The 21,354-nt window shown below is 38.0% G+C and overlaps 1 protein-coding gene across 3 annotated transcripts in view; it reads right to left on the bottom strand.

Moving 5' to 3' along the window:
- Positions 1–1,565: 1,565 nt before the first annotated feature.
- Positions 1,566–21,354, bottom strand: part of LOC129706149 (peroxisome proliferator-activated receptor alpha-like) — a 47,012-nt gene continuing 27,223 nt past the window's right edge. The window contains exons 6-8 of one of the 3 annotated variants that reach the window (XM_055650169.1): positions 13,748–13,947; positions 11,534–11,981; positions 1,566–6,042 (exon numbers count right to left, since the gene is read on the bottom strand). In XM_055650169.1, coding sequence (XP_055506144.1) covers positions 5,795–6,042; positions 11,534–11,981; positions 13,748–13,947 — 896 coding nt within the window. In that variant the 3' untranslated portion in view covers positions 1,566–5,794. Of the gene's footprint in view, positions 6,043–6,073; positions 9,599–11,533; positions 11,982–13,747; positions 13,948–21,354 lie in introns of those variants that run through there. The other 2 variants (XM_055650171.1, XM_055650170.1) reach the window with 2 other exon arrangements.

The raw sequence follows: 21,354 nt of genomic DNA, 5'->3' as shown, positions 1-21,354 counted from the left end.
CATTTTCAAATATTTCCAAATCAAGGAATAATACATTTAATTATATCATAGATTAACATATATTTGCGAAAGGATGGATCATATTTTAAAACATTCTAAAGTCCACACACTACACTTTCCTTACAAGAATTCCACTCCTCTGGTGTTAACAATAATCATAAGCTTTAAAACTTTCATTCTATTTGTACGTCCTATTTTGTGCTATTGAAATCAGTTTTTCCTCAATTTAAGGCTTTAGGACCACTCTCATCCCTTACCACGATTACCTTGAAACTTAGAGAAATATAGTCACTTTTCCCATTATGCCCTCCCCACCAACCTGCTATTCCTTATAAGGTCAAGAACCATGTGTATAAACACACTATATCCACAAAATCACAGTCTAAGTATAATAGCAAAATAGTTATTTGTTTGAATTTAATTAAATATGTGTATTTCTATATAAAGATGGAGAAACAGTACTACATATATTTCTGGATGGAGATATAACGTGCACTTTCCATAAGTTCTACAGATAGATTACTTGTAGAGTAAAGTTAAAACGGCAACGTGTAAAGACATATTATAAACAGTGCAACGCAGATCCAGTAATGAAAATACCGAACATTACCAGACAAAATAATTTTGAGTTAAGGTAACAAACTAATGTATTAACTAGAATTTCAGATGGGGAACTACTACATCGAATGGTGCAACACTAGCATGCTGCTCAAGATACCAATTGTAAATAGTGAACCACTGCTTGAAAAAGAACAAAACCTTTTCTTTCTCAGGTTTTGCGAACTAATTTTTTACATGGTTTGCTTGATAAACTGCAGCATCGCTGGATGACTTATAATGATAAAAATACTATGTACAAACACATTGCACACTTATTTTATGAAGCCTTACGTACTCACCAGCTTGGCTCTGTTCTTGGTACTTGGCAGCATGGACTTCCACGGCGTCCTTGCTTGTTCTGGAGCATCGGTTCCTACACATTTAGTCTGCAAACACCTTTCTGGGGTCTCCGGGTTCACCCTGAAATCTCCCCATATTGAACATCCAGACCCACCTGTTGCAGCTGAGAATTGCCGAGAGCAGGCGTCATTGGACGGGCAGCTGAAGCTGCCACCAGGTTTTACTCGAGGAGGGAACGAGGGGGCGGGAGCTCCCTAACGGGCTGCGGGCTTTGGTGAGGCAGGGAGCAGCCGGTGGAAGGCGAGGAGAGAAGGGTGCTCACAAAAAAGTGGAGCAGTCTGTGGTGTGGTATCTTGATGCAGGGACATGCACACTGCAGCTCTGACAGAAACTTCAGTAAATTAATATTTTCTCCACGTTCTTATTTTCAGGCTTTCATAAATCACAAGGCTTGCAAGATTTTCTTTCAGACGAAGTTTTCTGATACTAAATTAAATCCAAAACGTAATACCATCCTGTCATTTTAAATTGTGTTTCGCAAAGGCAACGAGCCACTGCTCTTCGCTTCTTGGGCGAAGAATCTCTGCCATAGAAGAATCAAGTTAATAGTTGACCATATTTAGATTATGAAACATCCATAAATAAAATGCCATATTTTATTTAAATTCAGTTTATTGATTTTCAAAAGTGAAAGTACAAACATATCTTGATTTCAAAGATAAATCCATTAAGTTTTACAACATAATTTTCATTTGTATATACACCAATTTCTTGCACGCACACAAAATAATCACAGCTCATAAAAGGCATTATCATCTGATTTGGATGTTGAAGCACTCTTATTTTTAAGTTATAGAACACATCAGAATATAAATTTTATTGTGAAAAATGATAATTTCACCATTAATAACTATGAAATCTAGCCTAATAATTCTCTTACTGGCAACATTCCCCATGCATTTCCATGCTCATATATATTTTTAAATAGTTGCCAGCATAAACATATATTGATTAATTGCTGAATATAATTTGTGATAAAGTGCAAAAGTACTATTGTACTTTCTTGGATCTATTTGCATTGCAAGGCTATCAATCATCTTGAGAAACAACATCCCTCTTTACACAATTTCCGTAAGATTTGGATTTAACCTGAGGCTTTTAAGCTACAGAGCCACACAGATACATTTTTGATACAATGTTTTGTAATTTTATTGAAAATAGTTTGCAAAAATATCTGAACAATAAAGAGTAGAAATTACCTTTTATTCAGCGGTATAAATTTAGGATTCTGGCACTTGGGCATTATACTGGCTATCTTAAACTATCTGTTTGAAAGTCAGGCAAAAGGCTGAATTTAGACATCTTGATTTTGTTTGTGCGTCAGTGAGAAAAATAACCAAGTTTCATCATTTCCAATATGGATATAACAGTGAGAAGGAAACCAACCCCACATATTTCTGCGAACATATATGATGAAAATTAAATGCATGTAAAATACTCAAATATCATGAAACCCAAAGCTCATATAACAAAGTAATGCAACAATTTGTTAGAACTTTCCATTTTTTCCCCTAATATCAGAGCTACTGCTAAAAAAAGTCATTTTAAGAATTTCACACTTATCTATTATGCATCATGTTGAAATATCTTGGCAGCAATAATCATATTATGTAGCCACACTAAGAACATTCATAAAGTTTGATTCAATCCTTTTCCTGCCTTAAAAATAATAAACGCAAGAAAAATATGAATCAAAAACTACTGATAACATATAGGTGATTACAAATGTTAAACCATTGTCGCATATACTTTGTATAATCTAAGTATGTTGACAAGGTTTTATTTAGTCTCAAATGTTCTGTCAAAGCTTTAAATCTCACAGATAAACTGAACAAAGTCAATGCAAGTATAAAATGAACAATACTTGTAATTAAGTGAGACTGGGTATTGCTACTGAGTGCCATCTTTGTTAGATTATGAATCATCATCTTACTGCTGTATAAAGGATACTGGTGTACAGTGGCAGGGTATTTCAGTACCTGAATACTATTTCTTTATGCAATGGAAGCACTCTTGATTTACTATTTAGATTTTTTCTACTTTTGCAATATCAGCTTTCGAAGGTCAGTACTAAATTTAAATTACTGATCTTTAAATAGCAAATAACTTCCAGACACTTTAGGTATAAGAAATTATTGAGTGCACTGGGATAGTCACAAATGTTCAAAACACGTACCTCATATGTGTTGGTTTAGCTTAGCTTAAACTTAACAATCAATGTAGTATATTTTGAGAACTGGGAAAATATAATTTTGTAAATTTATTATTAGCTCAATGAAAAATCTGTTTAGCAGCAGTTTGCTTTCCCTTTAAAAATATATTAAAAGGTCTGAAAATGAAAAAGTGCAGTAGGGACAATAGGAATACACTGCAAAGGGCAAGAAAGGCTATAGGGATGGTGTTGATTTGTTTTGCTGATAATTACAAAGGGTAAATAATGTTATTTGTTAAAAATATTTGGGAAGCATAAGACAAGTGCCTGCCTTTACTGTGGAAAATATCACTGAATGAAAACTGTGTAGAATGTGAAATTTGCAGTCCACTACATGAAAGATAACTGATATATACAATCCACATGTTAGAATCAAAAGGTTAGTGGGAAAGAATAAGCTTATGAAAGATAGTATTTCCGCAGGAGTCAAAATAAGAAAATGTAATTAATTATACTGATTTTTCTTTGAAATAAAACTGTACCAAAAATAATAAAATAGAAAATGAATTATTACTATGTTAGATATATACTTTTCTGAAATTGTATCATTCCAGACTTTGCTCACCAAATTTACAGATATTTTACAATCGACATTCATTTTCAGTCTGTGGTGAAGAGTCACTTGGTGAAAGAATGGAACGTCCGGGTACAAATTCCTGAAGGACATTTACAAATTTTGTATTTCAATAAAAGGCATTTTATAATGATTGTACAACCTCCAAAAGTTTCAGTAGAAAAATACAGTTTTATGCAACAAATATTTAGTTATGGCAAACTAGAGTTCAGAAAGTGCTCAAGCCTCAAACATGAAGGCAAATTTATATTATTTTCGAGAAAGCATTTGGCAGTATTATTCAATTTTAGACATGCAAATTCACATATATAATTGCTTAAATTATATATTTTTTCTGTATTAGTTTTAACGGTGGTCAAAGTAAAATCATCCACTAGTATTTCCAGTTTTCTGCATCGGATCATCAATAAGGGAAATACTGTACAGTAGTTGGCACTCGTGATGTATTTAGAAAGATTAAGGCATTTCACCACTCCACAACATTTTTTAAAAATAATGAACCCCTAAAAAAAGGACAAAAGGTCTGATTTCCAGAATTGTCAGTTAGGTATTAGGATATCAATACTTAAACAAATACTAATTTGCAGACTTTTTACAAAACTTTTATTAAAATGTTGACCCCTACATGGCATTGTAATTAACTTCAATGTTTATTATACTGGATAAACTTAAAATTATCTTTAAAAGTTATTTTAAGAATTGGCTCCATATTAAAGGATTATTTTATAGAATGATGCAAATTCTTTTTTATTTTAAAGCAAATGTTCTGCTTCCTTCCCTTTAAGAAAATCAACCTTTTGTTTCAAGTGCAAACATAATTAAGCATTTTGAGTCCGATAATAACCATTTAATTAAAAATTCCCATACTAAATTTACAGTTTGGAAATGTAGGAGATAGAAGATCATCTTTACTAATTTATCTACTATGATGTTTTTTGTTGGACACTCAATAACATTAATCAGTAATCTGTGCATTTATCATAGGATTCCACAACCAACATGAACTGTCAGCAACATCTGGTCACTATTCTTTTGTTTTATATTAATCTTACTTTGGTTTATAATTTTGATTAGGACTCAAACTGCTGTCCCCTTCATATCCGCACTAATGATTTCTACCTAAGTTTAAAAGCTCATTCGCACAATAAAACACTTCTCACTATTTCAATCTAAGATTGGACCATAAATGTACAAAAATGTTGTAAGAAGGGGTTTCATGTATAGAGCAAAATCCCCAATAATGCTTCATATAAAATTACAAAGTGTAATAAAAAAGGTAGAGATCTGAAAAATACCAAAATGTTATCATTAGAGTAGTTTTTAGCTGTGAGTCAGGAAGCTTTTCTTTTATGGAAGTCAGTCTGAACTTAATTGTTAGGTTACCAGTATAATAATGATCCTCATGCATTCAGTGTTCAGAAATGTAATCCATTGTGTAGTGGTTTCCTCTTTTTCTGCACAAAGTGTACAATTATATAAATATTACATAAATTGTGTAAAATTGTGCGTGCTTAAAACATATTCACAAAAATTCAGGCTGTATTACTGAATGTAAAAATCAGTAGTCAAATATCAAATCTTTGAAATCAAAATGTTGCATGAAATACCAGTGGATTCTTTCACTCTGCATGTTAATGAAAGCAAAGATAGATATTTATGGAAATTGTCTCTTTCATAGTAAACTTTTGGATTTTCATCTTGTCAGAAAGCAAATGATTAGTTTTAATATTTGGGCAATGAAAATAGACAATTTAGCATTCTTGAAAACCTGTTGCAATTAACTATAGATTAGTTTGTAACAAATCTGCTTTAATTACAAAGTATTTCAATTATACTTTGAATTAATCAATTAAAAATATACTATGATTTTGATTAGATGAAATAAATCACATTGTCTCACAAGGCACATAATTCAACTAATCATGTTAAGCAAACCTGAGGGAAGCACTGTATAACAATTATTGGCCAATATGTGATCCTTGCACTCAATTACTCTGAGTAGTGCTCAAAGATTTCCACCTTCTAATACTGGTGACAATCTGCATTTATCAGTACATATCCCTGTAAATTTCCTGTAGAAGTGGATGTAGAAAAGTGTCTGCCTCAGTCTTTTTAATCTTCTGGACAAGTTGAGCATGCTCTGTAACCAACTGGCGCAGATCAGCCATCTTCTGGAGAAGTTTGGGAAATAAGTAGACAGCATCAGGGTGGTTGTTGTGCAGATGAAGGCGAAGGGCTTGAACAATGCTCTCCTGCATCTGTTCAATCTGTGATACATTAACCAGACCAGGTCGATCTATTAAAAAACATGAAAATGTTTAATACTAAACTCCTTTGAATTTTATAAAGCATTATAAAACGTTGCTTTCAATTGTTCAATTGAACAAAGGGGACTATGAAGGCATGAGGGAGGAGCTGGCCAAGATAGACTGGAAAGGGATCCTAGCAGGAATGACGGTGGAACAGCAATGGCAGAAATTTGTGGGCATAATCTTGGGAAGATGCAGGATCATTTCATTCCAAAAAGGAAGAAAGATTCTAAGGGGAGTAGGAGGCAACTGTGGCTGACAAGAGAAGTTAGGGATAGAATAAAACTAAAAGAAAAGATGAATAACACAGCAAAAAGTAGCCAGAAGCCAGAGGATTGGGAAAAGAAGGAAACAAAAGAAGGAAACAAAACGGGCAATACGGGCTGAAAAGATGAAGTAAGAGGGGAAGCTGGCCAGGAATATAAAGAAGGACAGTAAAAGCTGCTTTAGATATGTTAAGGGAAAAAGAATAGCAAAGTCAAATGTGGGTCCCTTAAAGGCAGACACGGGTGAAATTATTATGGGGTACAATGGCAGAAGAGTTGAACGGGTACTTTGGATCTGTCTTCACTAAGGAAGACACAAACAATCTCCCAGATGAACTGGAGGACAGAGGATAAAGGGGGTAGAGGAACTGAAAGACATTTTCGTTAGGTGAGAAATAGTATTGGGTAGGCTAATGGGACGGAAGGATGATAAATCCCCTGGGCCTTGTGGTCTGCATCCCAGGGTCCTCAGGGAGGTGGCTCTAGAAATAGTGGACGCATTGGTGATCATTTTCCAATGTTCAATAGATTCAGGATCAGTTCCTGTGGACTGGAGGATAGCTAATGTTATCCCAGTTTTCAAGAAAGGAGCGAGAGAGAAAACGGGGAATTACAGACCAGTTAGCCTGACTTCGGTGGTGGGAAAGATGCTGGAGTCAATTATTAAAGAGGTAATAATGGGGCATTTGAATAGCAGTAAAAGGATTAGTCCAAGTCAGCATGGATTTATGAAAGGAAAATTATGCTCGACTAATCTTCTGGAATTTTTTGAGGATGTGACAAGTAAAATGGATGAAGGGGTGCCAGTGGATGTAGTGTATCTAGACTTTTAGAAAGCCTTTGATAAGGTCCCGCACGGGAGACAAGTGACTAAAATTAGAGCACATGGTATTGGGGGTAGGGTGTTGACGTGGATAGAAAATTGGTTGGTGGACTGGAAGCAAAGAGTAGGAGTGAACGGGTCCTTTTCAGAATGGCAGGCAGTGGCGAGTGGAGTGCCGCAAGGCTCGGTGTTGGGGTCGCAACTGTTTACCATATATATTAATGATTTGGAAGAGGGAAGTAGGAGCAACAATAGCAAGTTTGCGGATGACACAAAGCTGGGTGGCAGTGTGAACTGTGAAGAGGATGTTAGGAGGTTGCAGGGTGACCTGGACAGGTTGAGTGAGTGAGCAGATGCATGGCAGATGCAGTATAATATAAATAAATGTGAGGTTATCCACTTTGGCGGCAAAAACAAGGGGGCAGATTATTATCTCAATGGGGTTAGGTTCGGTAAGGGGGGTACAGCGAGACCTGGGTGTCCTTGTACACCAGTCACTGAAAGTTGGCATGCAGGTACAGCAGGTAGTGAAGAAAGCTAATGGAATGTTGGCCTTCATAACAAGAGGATTTCAGTATAGGAGTAAAGAGGTTCTTCTGCAGTTGTATAGGGCTCTGGTAAGGCCACATCTGGAGTATTGTGTACCGTTTGGGTCTCCTAATTTGAGGAAGGACATCTTGTGATTGAGGCAGTGCAGCGTAGGTTCATGAGATTGATCCCTGGGATGGAGGGACTGTCATATGAGGAAAGATTGAAAAGACTAGGCTTGTATTCACTGGAGTTTAGAAGGATGAGAGGATATCTTATAGAAACATATAAAATTATAAAAGGACTGGACAAGCTAGATGCAGGAAAAATGTTCCCAATGTTGGGCGAGTCCAGAACCAGGGGCCACAGTCTTAGAATAAAGGTGAGGCCATTTATTGGGAAAAAACTTTTTCACCCAGTGAGTTATGAATTTGTGGAATTCCCTGCCACAGAGGGCAGTGGAGGCCAAATCACTGGGTGGATTTAAGAGAGAGGTAGATAGAGCTCTAGGGGCTAGTGGAATCAAGGGATATGGGGAGAAGGCAGGCACGTGTTATTGATTGGGGACGATCAGCCATGATCACAATGAATAGCGATGCTGGCTCGAAGGGCCGAATGGCCTCCTCCTGCACCTATTTTCTATGTTTCTATGTTTCTAATTGCAAAGTCATCTGATGTGTTCCTGGAGTGAAGGAGTCACAGGCCCAACTGCCTCTTCTTCCCTTGCCATGAAAATGGTATAATTGTTTTCACATTTTGAGGTAAAATAACAACATTAGTCTTCAGTCTCTATCAGAAGCTTTCTACTTAGTACTTTTCTTCCCTGGTCATTAACCCTACAGAAATAGAACTACAACTTTATGCAGTCCACCAACCCTCTGAGATCCCTGTGCTTTTCCAACTTTTACCTCACATACAAGCCTTACATTAATCACTCGTTACCGTACTTTCAATTGACAAAATCCAAAATGTTGGAAATTCACCCATTAACCATTCTAACTCTTCAGCTCTCCCCACTACAATTTCTCTCAAAGCAAGCTTTTGTCAATTGACCCAATAACTACACGTATGGTTGACGTCATATTTTGTTTGATGATTCACCCAAGAAGTGCTTGGGGACATTTTACTACACAAAAGCACAATATTAAAAGCTTTGTTCTTGGTGTTAAATCTGACCACTAATCCCTTCCTAACTCTACTTTCTATTGAAATCATCATCTAATGGTTTAGTCAACTCCTCGCTTAGCCATTTCAATGTTCTAATTCAAAAAATAAAATACCAGATACTGGAAATTTGAAATAAATTCAAAATGCATTTCAACATTTTGTCTCTCCCCTGTTCCATGGGCAAACAGCTACTTGACCATCAACATTATCTGTTTCCAAACGTTCTTACTTACACTTCTCTCACATCGAAGATCCCCTTTTACTTTCACAATTCAAATGATTTCCAATAAATTTAGGCAGTGATTTTTGTTGGAAAATAAAAAATGGTTCTCTCAAGGTTTATTAGCTAATTCATAACATATGACAAAGCAATTTATTTTACAAAGTGATTATTTATATTAGAGTTGGTGTCAAAAAAGATTGTATCAACTGCATAAAGAATCTTCTGAGATTTTCAGATGACGTCCCCTGAACAACAAGTAAAATGATTCATGGAACACAGCAATTCCCGTATCTGTATTGCAAAAAGTTCAATTTGACTGGAAGGATCCCATTCAGTGGATAGGAAGTTTCAACATGTTCTCAGTTGCTGGGCTTGTAAGACAATAAAATGTTCAGTGCAGTCTCGATAGGATAATTTCAGGAGGAAGGATTGATCATGAAGAGAGACTGGAGATGCAAAGATTACTTCAATTAGGATAACACTTTCATCTGCTGGTGATCTTCAGTTTATATTGTTAGAGGATGGAAGGTGAATTCCTTTCAGTTGGTTGGACAATAGAGAAATTACATACATTAATCACTGACAAATTATACAAGTGTCTTCACAAAGATAATATTAGAATATGAAATGTTCTTTTATGAAAGCTTTTTTTAAACTACATGACAATTGAAATGCAAATTTTTTGATTTTCTTGAATCAACAAAGATAAATATCATAACGTCTAACAACAAGCATTCCCATCATCCAGTCATGCCCACTTCTCTCTACTACCATCACACAGGAGGTACACAAGTCTGAAGTCTGACACATGTGCATGGTTTTGTGCACTGGTGATTATGTCTCATGTGATATTAATTTATTTTTTGTTCTTAATGTAATTGATTTACCACATGTACATAATTTATTTCTAACTTTCATTAGAAATTTATTTGCATCATAAATGAGTTAGTTGAAACTGAAAGAAGAACTGAGCTGAATAAAATCTTTTAAAATTGATCTGGATGAAGGTGTGGTAAATTGGATTAGTAAGTATGCAGATGATACCAAGATAGGGGGTGTTGTGGATAATGAAGAGGATTTCCAAAGTCTACAGAGTGATTTAGGCCATTTGAAAGAATGGGCTGAAAGATGGCAGATGGAGTTTAATGCTGATAAATGTGAGGTGCTACACCTTGGCAGGACAAATCAAAATAGGACGTACATGGTAAATGGTAGGGAATTGAAGAATACAGTTGAACAGAGGGATCTGAGAATAACCGTGCATAGTTCCTTGAAGGTGGAATCTCATATAGATATGGTGGTAAAGAAAGCTTTTGGTATGCTAGCCTTTATAAATCAGAGCATTGAGTATAGAAGCTGGGATGTAATGTTAAAATTGTACAAGGCATTGGTGAGACCAAATCTGGAGTATGGTGTACAATTTTGATCGCCCAATTATAGGAAGGATGTCAACAAAATAGAGAGAGTACAGAGGAGATTTACTAGAATGTTGCCTGGGTTTCAATAACTAAGTTACAGAGAAAGGTTGAATAAGTTAGGTCTTTATTCTCTGGAGCGCAGAAGGTTAAGGGGGGACTTGATAGAGGTCTTTAAAATGATGAGAGGGATAGACAGAGTTGATGTGGATCAGCTTTTCGCTTTGAGAATAGGGAAGATTCAAACAAGAGAACATGACTTCAGAATTAAGGGACAGAAGTTTAGGGGTAATATGAGGGGGAACTTCTTTACTCAGAGAGTGGTAGCGGTGTGGAATGAGCTTCCAGTGGAAGGGGTGGAGGCAGGTTCGTTGGTATCATTTAAAAATAAATGGGATAGGCATATGGATGAGAAGGGAATGGAGGGTTATGGTATGAGTGCAGGCAGGTGGGACTAAGGGAAAAAAAAAGTTGTTCGGCACGGACTTGTAGGGCCGAGATGGCCTGTTTCCGTGCTGAAATTGTTATATGGTTAAAATGTAAATTGTATTTCTGAATAGACAGGATATAACATTTCACTGAATTATGCTTTGTGCCCAGTAACACAGCTGATTAAGAAAAAATGCAAATTAAGAGAGCATTGTTTTTTTAATGCTGCTACAATTTTCTACTGTAACAAGTTTCTACTGCAAACTGTTTAAGTTTATGGCCTCCTTTACAACAATACTTCTCACACTACCACCTTTAACAAGGAGAAAGCTGACCGTGTGATGTGAAAGAAGTTAATGTGCAAGCTACAGCTACACAGTGAGTCCAATTGCAGAATGAAGCCAATTTTACGGACAGTAGTTCATTTCTACATTACATTTTTGTTATCTGGATCTGGATGTGCAATGCCAATGCAGTGTCCTTGAGAAAACAAAATTGAGACTGATATGATAGATTCTGTTGCTGTTAAGGTTATTAACATTTTTTTCTGTAAAGTCCAATATACTGAGAATTTCAAGTTCAATAAGCTTTGTTCAATAAAATATTACTTCTGTTGCTCATTCTTACCTCCAGAGAGAATGATGGCAGCCACAAAGAGAGCCAAGTCACTGTCATCCAGCTCTAATGCATTGAATTTCATGGCAAATTCAAACTTGGGCTCCATTATTTCATTAAAGGGCCTCCGCAAGCTTTTCAAAAATTCTCGAGTCATAAAACCATTTCCATAGGCCACCAGCAGTCCATCTTTGTTCATAATGGATGCCAACATGGCAAACATGGCCTCATAAACTCCATATTTTAATAGGGTCACTTGATCATTGAGATCAAGGTTTACAAATTCAGGGATACTTTTTGCAAATTCCGTCAGTTCTCTTACTGTTTCCACTGATGTGCACTGACAGCGATGAAAGATTCTAACTTCAGCTTCTTTGTTCTGGATGCCATTTACTGCTTGCTTTGATACCAAATTCTCTTCTGCTAGGCACAACGTCTCCATGTCATGAATGACAAAAGGCTGAAAATGTATTATTCAAGAATTAGTAAATATCATTACATTCTTCTGAATCAAAATCACAAAACATCATTTAAGTACTTTTTAAGAGCAGTAGAATCTAGGAATCCAGATAAGTCATAAAGCAGGCATAGTTCAATTAGATAAGTGGTATATCAGATAAACAGATGTTTTCAGTACCAATGCAGATGTTGAATTGAACTTTTAACAGGATCACAGATGAACCTGGCTTTATTGGAGATAAACTAGTGAATTTATTTATCCTAGACATATTGAAAAAGGATTTGAAAATCTCATCAATAATGGATCTGTTTATCCATACTGTAAACAAAGTATTTAGAGTTGCACTTACAGCAAAGAAAACATGAACAAAAATCAGGTCCATCAGGACTACTCAATGGTGTTGGGGAAAGTTAATTTGCTAGTTTATGAAAGCCAATCAACCAGGGTGTATGCATTAGGGTCATTTTGAGAAAGTTATAGCTAGCCAATAAAAGCAGTTTAAATGCTGTAACTTATATACCCAATGCCAATCATGAATATTTGCCATTCAACACTTGCAAATTGTTCCAAAATATGATTAGAGGCCAGAAATTAATAACACCTTAAAGAACAAAACTACAATGGACTTCAGAACTTTTGTGATCTTGTCACTCTGAGTATACACGCCATTTCTTGCTTTATTTTCATCTGCATGCCGAACATGGCAAGGTGATAGATAAGAAAAGGAAGGTGGAAGGCGAAAGAATAGAAAGAGTTTTTGTAATATTAAGATAATGATGATGATTACACTTTCACCACACCTTGCACCACAGCTATATTTTTCAATTTCACCTCCCCTTCATGTGAATTCTATGTATCCTGCACAAATTTCTAGATCTGGGTCAAGCAGTACAGGAACATATTGAGTTGAATACTTGATATCACAATGTAAATATAGTATTCTATAATTTAAAAAAAACTATCATTGTTAAGAAATTCTCCTCCCCACCCCACCCCGTTGAGTGGTTACTATAATTGATTGCAGCAACAAGATGTCACACATATAAAATCATTGTGCAGAAATTCTGTCTTCTCAGAATTGTTGGGCTTTACCTGAAATGGTAAGGTGGAAGCTGCTTCCATTAGTAACTTTAGAACGCAGTAGGATAGCATGGCACAGTGTTGCAGCAGTAGAGTTGCTGCCTTACAGCGCCAGAGACCCAGGTTCAATCCTGACTGCAGATGTTAACTGTACAGAGATTGTACATTCTCCCCTGCGTGGGGTTTTTCCAGGATCTCTGGTTTCCTCCCACACTCCAAAGACGTACTGGTTTGGAGGTTAATTGGCTTGTATAATTGTAAGTTGTCCCTAGTGTGTTGGATAGCGTCAGTGTGCGGGGATCGCTGGTTGGCGCGGACTCAGTGGGCCGAAGGACGTGTTTCCGCACTGTTTCTCTAAACAAAACTAAAGTAAATTAAGAGGTACTTGGGAATGTGGATATGGGACAACGAGGATGCAGGGCTAAGAACCATCAAACCTAAAACAACCAGTACAGATATAATGGACCAAACAGCCTCCCCCTTCATGTTTTAAATTCTACGATTACCTGCAATTAATATAAGAAGTGAAATTCATGACCAAAAATCAAACACAGATTAGAAGAAATTGATAAAATTAAGGGGTGGAAAGTCAGATTGTTATATGAAAAAAAAAAAAATTCTTTCATCATCTGTCAAATCATATTATTTCTTGGTTAAACTGGAGAAGAATAATCACAATGACTTACCGGCATGTTAGCTTTTCCTGTCAAAATGGCTCTGGCTTTGGTCTTATTCATGTTAAAATTCTTTAGGTAAGCCTCATACATATGTTTGGCAAGAGATACAAGATCAGCCATCTGTGAATTCTGTACATCTTGCTCTAGTGTTAGAATCTCAGCTTTTAATTTCTCCTTCTCAGATTGTGGCATTCGACCAAAACGAATAGCTATGCAGGTAGGAAAAAAAATAATTTCAACCACCCTTCCTTCATTTATGGGTTATAATTCTCCTTCATTTTCCCTTTCCGATTATGCTGTAATTCCTCCCCATTTTGGTTTACACCATCCTTGTTCTCACCCATTTCTGTTTTCAGTTCATGTTGGTACTTTATCACACATTCTTTTCTCCTCCATTTCCCTTTTAGTCCATGGTGCCAGATTTCTCCCTCTTCTTCCTAATTCAGTTATTCACTCTGCTCCACTCTCTCCCTTATTCAGCACCGTTCCAATGACTCATCCTTCCTCAAAGCCAGATCCACACTAACCTCACCCCTTCTCCATCATTGTTCATCATCTACATTTTCCTCTTCGTTGTTCCTAAGCTCTTGCACCGCCCCCACTACTTTACCCTGGCTTCTGGCATAGAGCAGCAGCAGCAAGTTCAATGACTGGTAATTATGTACATAGGCAAATGGGCGGTGCCCCACATATGCAACAATGGATTCAATATTAGTTCAAGGCAAAGGACCCAAGTTCTGAGATGCATGTAACAAAAAGGTAAACTTGTAATAAGCTGTATTACCATGTAGACCTTTCTGCCCTGGGCCTCCTCCATTGTCAGAGTGAGACCCAGTGCAAATTGGAGGAACAGCACGTCATATTTCGCTTGGGTAGCTTACAGCCCAGCGGTATGAACATTGACTTCTCCAACTTCAAATAGCCCTTACTTTCCCTCTCTCTCCATCCCCTCCCCTTCCCAGTTCTCTCTCCAGTCTTACTGTCTCCGACTACATTCTATCCCTGTCCCGCCCACTCCCCTGACATCAGTCTGAAGGGTCGCGACCCGAAACGTTACCCATTCCTTCTCTCCAGAGATGCTGCCTGTCCTGCTGAGTTACTCCAGCATTTTGTGTGTCTGTTTTTTTTTTTAACAATATGCTTACTACCATAATTTACTGGAAGTTAGACAATATACAATGGGATTACATATATTTGGGGGGGGAAACATTAATGTTGAATATAAATGAGCGTGAAATAAATAAACTTAAACATATTTACATACTATGCTTATATTTGCTAAATAAGTGGAATCTTTCCATAATTTTTAACTGAAACAAATTAATGCACTTTGTATCTAAAACCATCATTCTTGTATCATGTCTTATGGTTTATGCATTTAATTTTAAATTTGTGTATGTCATTTTTTGAGATGAAGCATGGCTTAACTGATGGAGAGGTTGGAAGCTAGGGAAAGGAGAAAACAAATGGGCTGTACATTGGTTAGTCGTCGCAATTATTAGATAAAGTAAGGCAATAGACAATAACCAATTAATGCAGGAGTAGGCCATTCGGCCCTTCAAGGCAGCACCACCATTCACTGTGATCATGACTGATCATCCACAATCCACAATCATTCCTGCCTTCTCCCCATATTCCTTGACTCGACTATCTTTAAGAGCTCTATCTAACCCTCTCTTGAAAGCATCCAGAGAATCGGCCACCACTGCCTTTTAAGGCAGAGAATTCCACAGATTCACAACTCTCTGGGTGAAAAAAGATAGGAAGAGTATTCAAACATTTGGTAACATTTAATACAGAATAAATATAAAATGAAAGAGGAAATGGAGTGTTTGGCAGATTTTAAAAGGATAATGAGGGATAAATGTAGGAAACAGAAACAAGGCAAAGAAAATAACGAGGAATTGGATGGATATACTGAAACACAAGGTGTGACAGGTGAAAAGAAAGGAGCACCTCAATAAAACATAGATCAATAATCAAAAGTAAATTATATACTTATCACAAGTTATACGAGTAGAATTAGGCAATTTAGCCCATCGATCAATCATGGCTGATCTCTGCCTCCTAATCCCATTGTCCTGCCTTCTCTCCATAATCCTTGACACCAGTTCTAATCAAGAATTTGTCTATCTCTGCCTTAAAACATATCCACTGACTTGGCCTCCACAGCCCTCTGTGGCAATGAGTTCTACAGATTAATTAACCCTCTGACTAAAGAAGTTCCTCCTCACCTCCTTTCTAAAAGAGCACCCGTTAATTCTGAGGCTATGATCTCTGATCCTAGACTCCCCCACCAGTGGAAACATCCTTTCCACATCCACGGTACACAAAAATGCTGGAGAAACTCAGTGGATGCAGCAGCATCTATGAAGCGAAGGAAATAGGCAACGTTTCGGGCCAAAACCCTTCTTCAGACTGATGGAAGGTTGGGGGGAGGCGGGGAGAAGAAAGGAAGAAGGAGGAGGAGCCTGAGGGCTGAGGGAGAGGTAGGAAGGGGAGGAGACAGCAAGGGCTAACAAAATTGTGAGAATTTAATGTTCATGCCACCAGGATGCAGACTCCCCAAGCGGAATATGGGGTGCTGTTCCTCCAATTTCCGGTGTTGCTCACTCTGGCCGTGGAGGAACCCAGGACAGAGAGGTCGGATACGGAATGGGAGGGGGAGTTGAAGTGCTGAGCCACCGGGAGGTCAGGTTGGTTAATGCGGACTGAGCGGAGGTGTTCGGCGAAACGATCGCCAAGCCTACGCTTCGTCTAGCGGACCGAGCGGAGGTGCTCGGCGAAACGATCGCCAAGCCTACGTTTCGCCGAACACCTCCGCTCGGTCCGCACGTAGGCTTGCCGATCGTTTCGCCGAACACCTCCGCTCGGTCCGCATTAACCAACCTGACCTCAGTCTGAAGAAGGGTTTTGGCCCGAAAAGCTGCCTATTTCCTTCGCTCCATAGATGCTGCTGCACCCGCTAAGTTTCTCCAGCATTTTTGTTTACCTTCGATTTTCCAGCATCTGCAGTTCCTTCTTAAACACTTTCCACATCCACTCTATCTATGCCTTTATATTAGAGAATCCAATCAAAGCCTCTGATTTGGGGGGGGGGGGGGGGGGGGGGGGAATCTGAATGTCAGTTACTTGAAAACCAATGTTTCGCTCTCTAGGGATATTGCTTGACCTGCTATTTCAAGCAGTTTTTTTTAAATTACAGAACAAGGTCAACTATTCCTAGAAATACAAAAATAAGGAGAGTCATATTTTTGGAGTGCATGGCCAATCACGGATTATGAATTGCCTGCCTAGTCGGTCACGGAAAAGACCTTTCTATTATATCAGCTGAACATGAGCATTACCATGGCACAAGAAATTTCAGAAAAACTAACAGACTCTAACAATGGGATTGGGGTTTGGGGAAGTGGTGGGGCGGGGTGGGGGTGGTGAGGGTGGAGTGAATGAACAAGTTCTCACAACTGTAAAACAAACTGTAAGGACTTGTGCTGATGTTCCCTTTGGACAAGCGAGATACTGGGTGCAATTAATTTAGTGGTGGACACGCAGATTCAGAACTCCTACATTAAATCATGTAAACTGAAACAGGTAGGAAGATCGAACTTGAGATTGACACAGAAAGAGGGAAGGTAGAAGAAGGAACTATCCAACTATTCAGCCTTTTTCGAACAGGCAGGATTCCAAGTGTAAAACTGGCTAGCAAGTACTGTAAAGTTTTTCTTGTCTACCTTGAAGAGATTCACAAAGTTATAATTAAGAGCAAAGGGGAAAATCAAAATCAAATCAACCACTTGACTAAATTCTGACAAAAAATTGATTTAAAAAAATTAACTGAAAAAGTCAGGTGTATATTGTGGTGAAGAAGTAGTTTGGCATGCTTGCCTTCAATGGGAAGAGTAATGAGTAAAGAAGTTGGTACATCATACTGCAGCTGTATAAGGTTGGTGTAAGAGGATAACCTTTTCATTTGGAGGGCAGTTTTAGCTCAAACTAGCTTCCAGAGGAAGCAATAGACATGGGTGCAATGTCTTTAAAAGACATTTGGATAGATATGGATAGGAAGGATTTAGAGGGCTATGGGTCAGATGCAGGCAAATAAGACAAGCCCAGTATGTCAACTTGGCCAGCATGGACAAGGTGGGCTGAAGGGCCTGTTTCCATCCTGCATAGCTCCATGGCTATGATAGAGATCTGTGCATCCTCTTTAGTCACATGGGAAGTCCCAAAAGATTGGAGAACGGCCACTGTGGTTCATTTGTTTAAGAAGGGCAACAGGAACAAATCAAGAAATTATAGGCCAATTATCCTCATGGCAGTAAGAAAATTATTGAAGAAAATCCGGAGGTAGGATTTACTCACATTTGGAAAAGCATGGTTTATTACGGAAACTCAGCATGGCTTTGTGAAAAGGAGCTTCTGTCTCACATTTCTGATTGTTTTTTGTTTAGGAAGTGATTTACATTATCTGCATGGACTTTGCTAACACTTGACAAGGCTAATCCTGAAGGTTAAGTTTAATGAAATCTACGGTGAATTGGTAGGTTGGACACAAAAATGACGTTATCATTGAAGTCACAAGATCATGGATGTTTCTCTGACTGAAGGTCTGGACCCAGTGGGTTCAGCAAGGATCTGTACTAGGACATCATTTGTTGTGATATGGAATTTGGCAGTTATTCAATGACTCTTGCAAAACTGTAGAGTTGCATCACGGCTTGGTTTGGGAACAGCTCTACCCAAGACCACAAGAAATTGCAGAGTTGTGGATATAGCCTGGTCCATCACACAGGCCGGACTCCCTACCACTGACTCCATCTACACTTCATGCTGCCTCGGAAAAGCAACTAACATAATCAAAGACCTGTCCCACCCCAATCATTCTTTCTTCTCCCTGCTCCCATCAGGGAGAAAAAAGAAGCTTGAAAGTGCACACTACTCAAGTGAGCATCAGGAACTGCTTCTTCCCCTTATTTTTCAGGTTTTTGTACGATCCTTCCATAAGCTAAGTGTCTTAGTCACTTCTACTCCATTGCAGACATTGGACTTTGTCTATGGAACTGGTGAGCTACAATGCCAAAAACTATATTTTGCACTATGTATCTTCTCTTTGCTCTACCTATTGTACTCAAGTTTGGCCTGATTGTATTTATAATATAGTATTATCTGATTTGATTGGATAGCATGCAAAACAAAGCTTTTTACTGTACCCGAGTACACGTGACATTAATAATACTAAACCTATAATAATTTATATAATATTGGGATGAAAATATAGATGGTCTGATTAGTAAAATAAGTTTGCAGACAACACAAAAATTGGTGGAGTTTTGGATGCTGAGGATGGTCAAGGGATACAGCAGTATTTAGATCAGTTGGAAATTTGGGGGTGGAGAAATGGCAGCTGGATTTTAAACAAGTGTGAGGTGTTGCACTTTGGAAGGTCAAATGTAAGGGCAAAGTATACACAGTGCCCTCCATAATGTTTGGGACAAAGACCCATTGTTTATTTATTTGCCTCTGTACTCCACAATTTGAGATTTGTAATATGAAAACACTCACATGTGGTTAAAGTGCACATTGTCAGATAATATTAAAGGGTGTTTTTACACATTTTGGTTTCACCATGTAGAAATTACAGTTGTGTTTATACATAGTCCCCCCATTTCAGGGCACCATAATGTTTGGGACACATGGCTTCACAGGTGTTTGTAATTGTTCAGGTGTGTTTAAATGCCTCCTTAATGCAGGTATAAGAGAGCTCTCAGACCTCCAGTCTTTCCATCACCTTTAGAAACTTTTATTGCTGTTTATCAACATGAGGACCAAAGTTGTGCCAATGAAAGTCAAAGAAGCCATTATGAGACTGAGAAACAAGAATAAAACTGTTAAGAGACATCAGCCAAACCGTAGGCTTTCCAAAATCAACTGTTTCGAACATCATTAAGAAGAAAGAGAGCACTGGTGAGCTTATTAATCACAAAGGGACTGGCAGGCCAAGGAAGACCTCCACAGCCGATAACAGAAGAATTCTCTCTATAATTAAAAAAAATCCCCAAACACCTGTCCGACAGATCAGAAACACTCTTCAGGAGTCAGGTGTGGATTTGTCAATGACCACTGTCCGCAGAGGTCTTCATGAACGGAAATAGAGGCTACACTGCAAGATGCAAACCACTGGTTAGCCGCAAAAATAAGATGGCCAGGTTACAGTTTGCCAAGAAGTACTTAAAAGAGCAACCAGTTCTTAAAAAAGGTCTTGTGGTCAGATGAGGCGCAGGTTAACTTATATCAGAGCGATAGCAAGAGCAAAGTATGGAGGAGAGAAGGAGAGTATGCTCAAGATCCAAAGCATACCATCTCATCTGTGAAAAACAGTGGTGGGGGTGTTATGGCCTGGGCATGTATGGCTGCTGAAGGTACTGGCTCACTTATCTTCATTGATGATACAACTGCTGATGATAGTAGCATAATGAATTCTGAAGGGTATAGACACATCCTATCTGCTCAAGTTCAAACAAATGCCTCAAAACATTGGCCGGCAGTTAATTCTACAGCAAGACAATGATCGCAAAAATACTGCTAAAGCATCAAAGGAGTTTTTCAAAGCAAACAATGGTCAATTCCTGAGTGGCCAAGTCAATCACCTTATCTGAACCCAATTGAGCATGCCTTTTATATGCTGAAGAGAAAACTGAACGGGACTAGCCCCCCAAAACAAGCATAGGCTAAAGATGGCTGTAATACAGGCCTGGCAGAGCATCACCAGAGAATCACCCAGTGATGTCCATGAATCACATACTTCAAGCAGTCATTGCATGCAAAGGATATGCAACAAAATACTAAACATGACTATTTTCATTTACATGACATTGCTGTGTCCAAAACATTATGGTGGGGACTATGTATAAACACAAGTGTAATTTCTACATGGTGAAACCAAAATGTCTAAAAATGGCGTTTTTATTAAAATCTGACAATCTGCACTTTAACCACATGTGCTTTTTTCTATTACAAATCTGAAATTGTGGAGTACAGAGGCAAATAAATAAAGGATGGGTCTTTGTCCCAAACATTATGGAGGGCACTGAAGTAAAGGTAGGACTATTAGGAGCATTGATGTATTGAATGATTAAGGAACAAAGAAAAATATAGCACAGGAGCAGGCCATTTCATCCCACAACGTCTGTGCTGAAAACGATGCTAATGTACTATTCCTATATGTCAATACATGCTCTATTTTCCATCTCTACTTGTTCATATGCCCATCGGTATTAATTACCAACATCAGTACTGGGGAAAGAGAAAGCTATTTTAAGCTGGCAATTAAAATCAATTTCTTCCACATCTACCTTTGAGCAATTCAGTCTACTCTCTGATCTTAATGACATTATGTCAATCTGCAAATGGCTCCAGTAGTAATTTGGAAATGGTCACCTTTCCTACTCTACCATTTAATTTAAATTCTAGCTGCTTATACTTCCTCACCAGAACTTCTTCCCTAATTGCACCTGTGAGAGAAACTTTAGAAAGTTAGACAGAAAGGGTGATACTGCAGGATTGTGATTTGGTTATGTCAACAATTGTGACAAGAAGAATGCAATTTGCAAAGAGTG

The sequence above is a fragment of the Leucoraja erinacea genome, chromosome 19, assembly GCF_028641065.1.
Source record: "Leucoraja erinacea ecotype New England chromosome 19, Leri_hhj_1, whole genome shotgun sequence".
In the NCBI taxonomy this organism is placed as follows: Eukaryota; Metazoa; Chordata; class Chondrichthyes; order Rajiformes; family Rajidae; genus Leucoraja; species Leucoraja erinaceus.
Note: the sequence above shows the minus strand (reverse complement) of the source record. Positions and strands in the feature narration are given on the sequence as shown.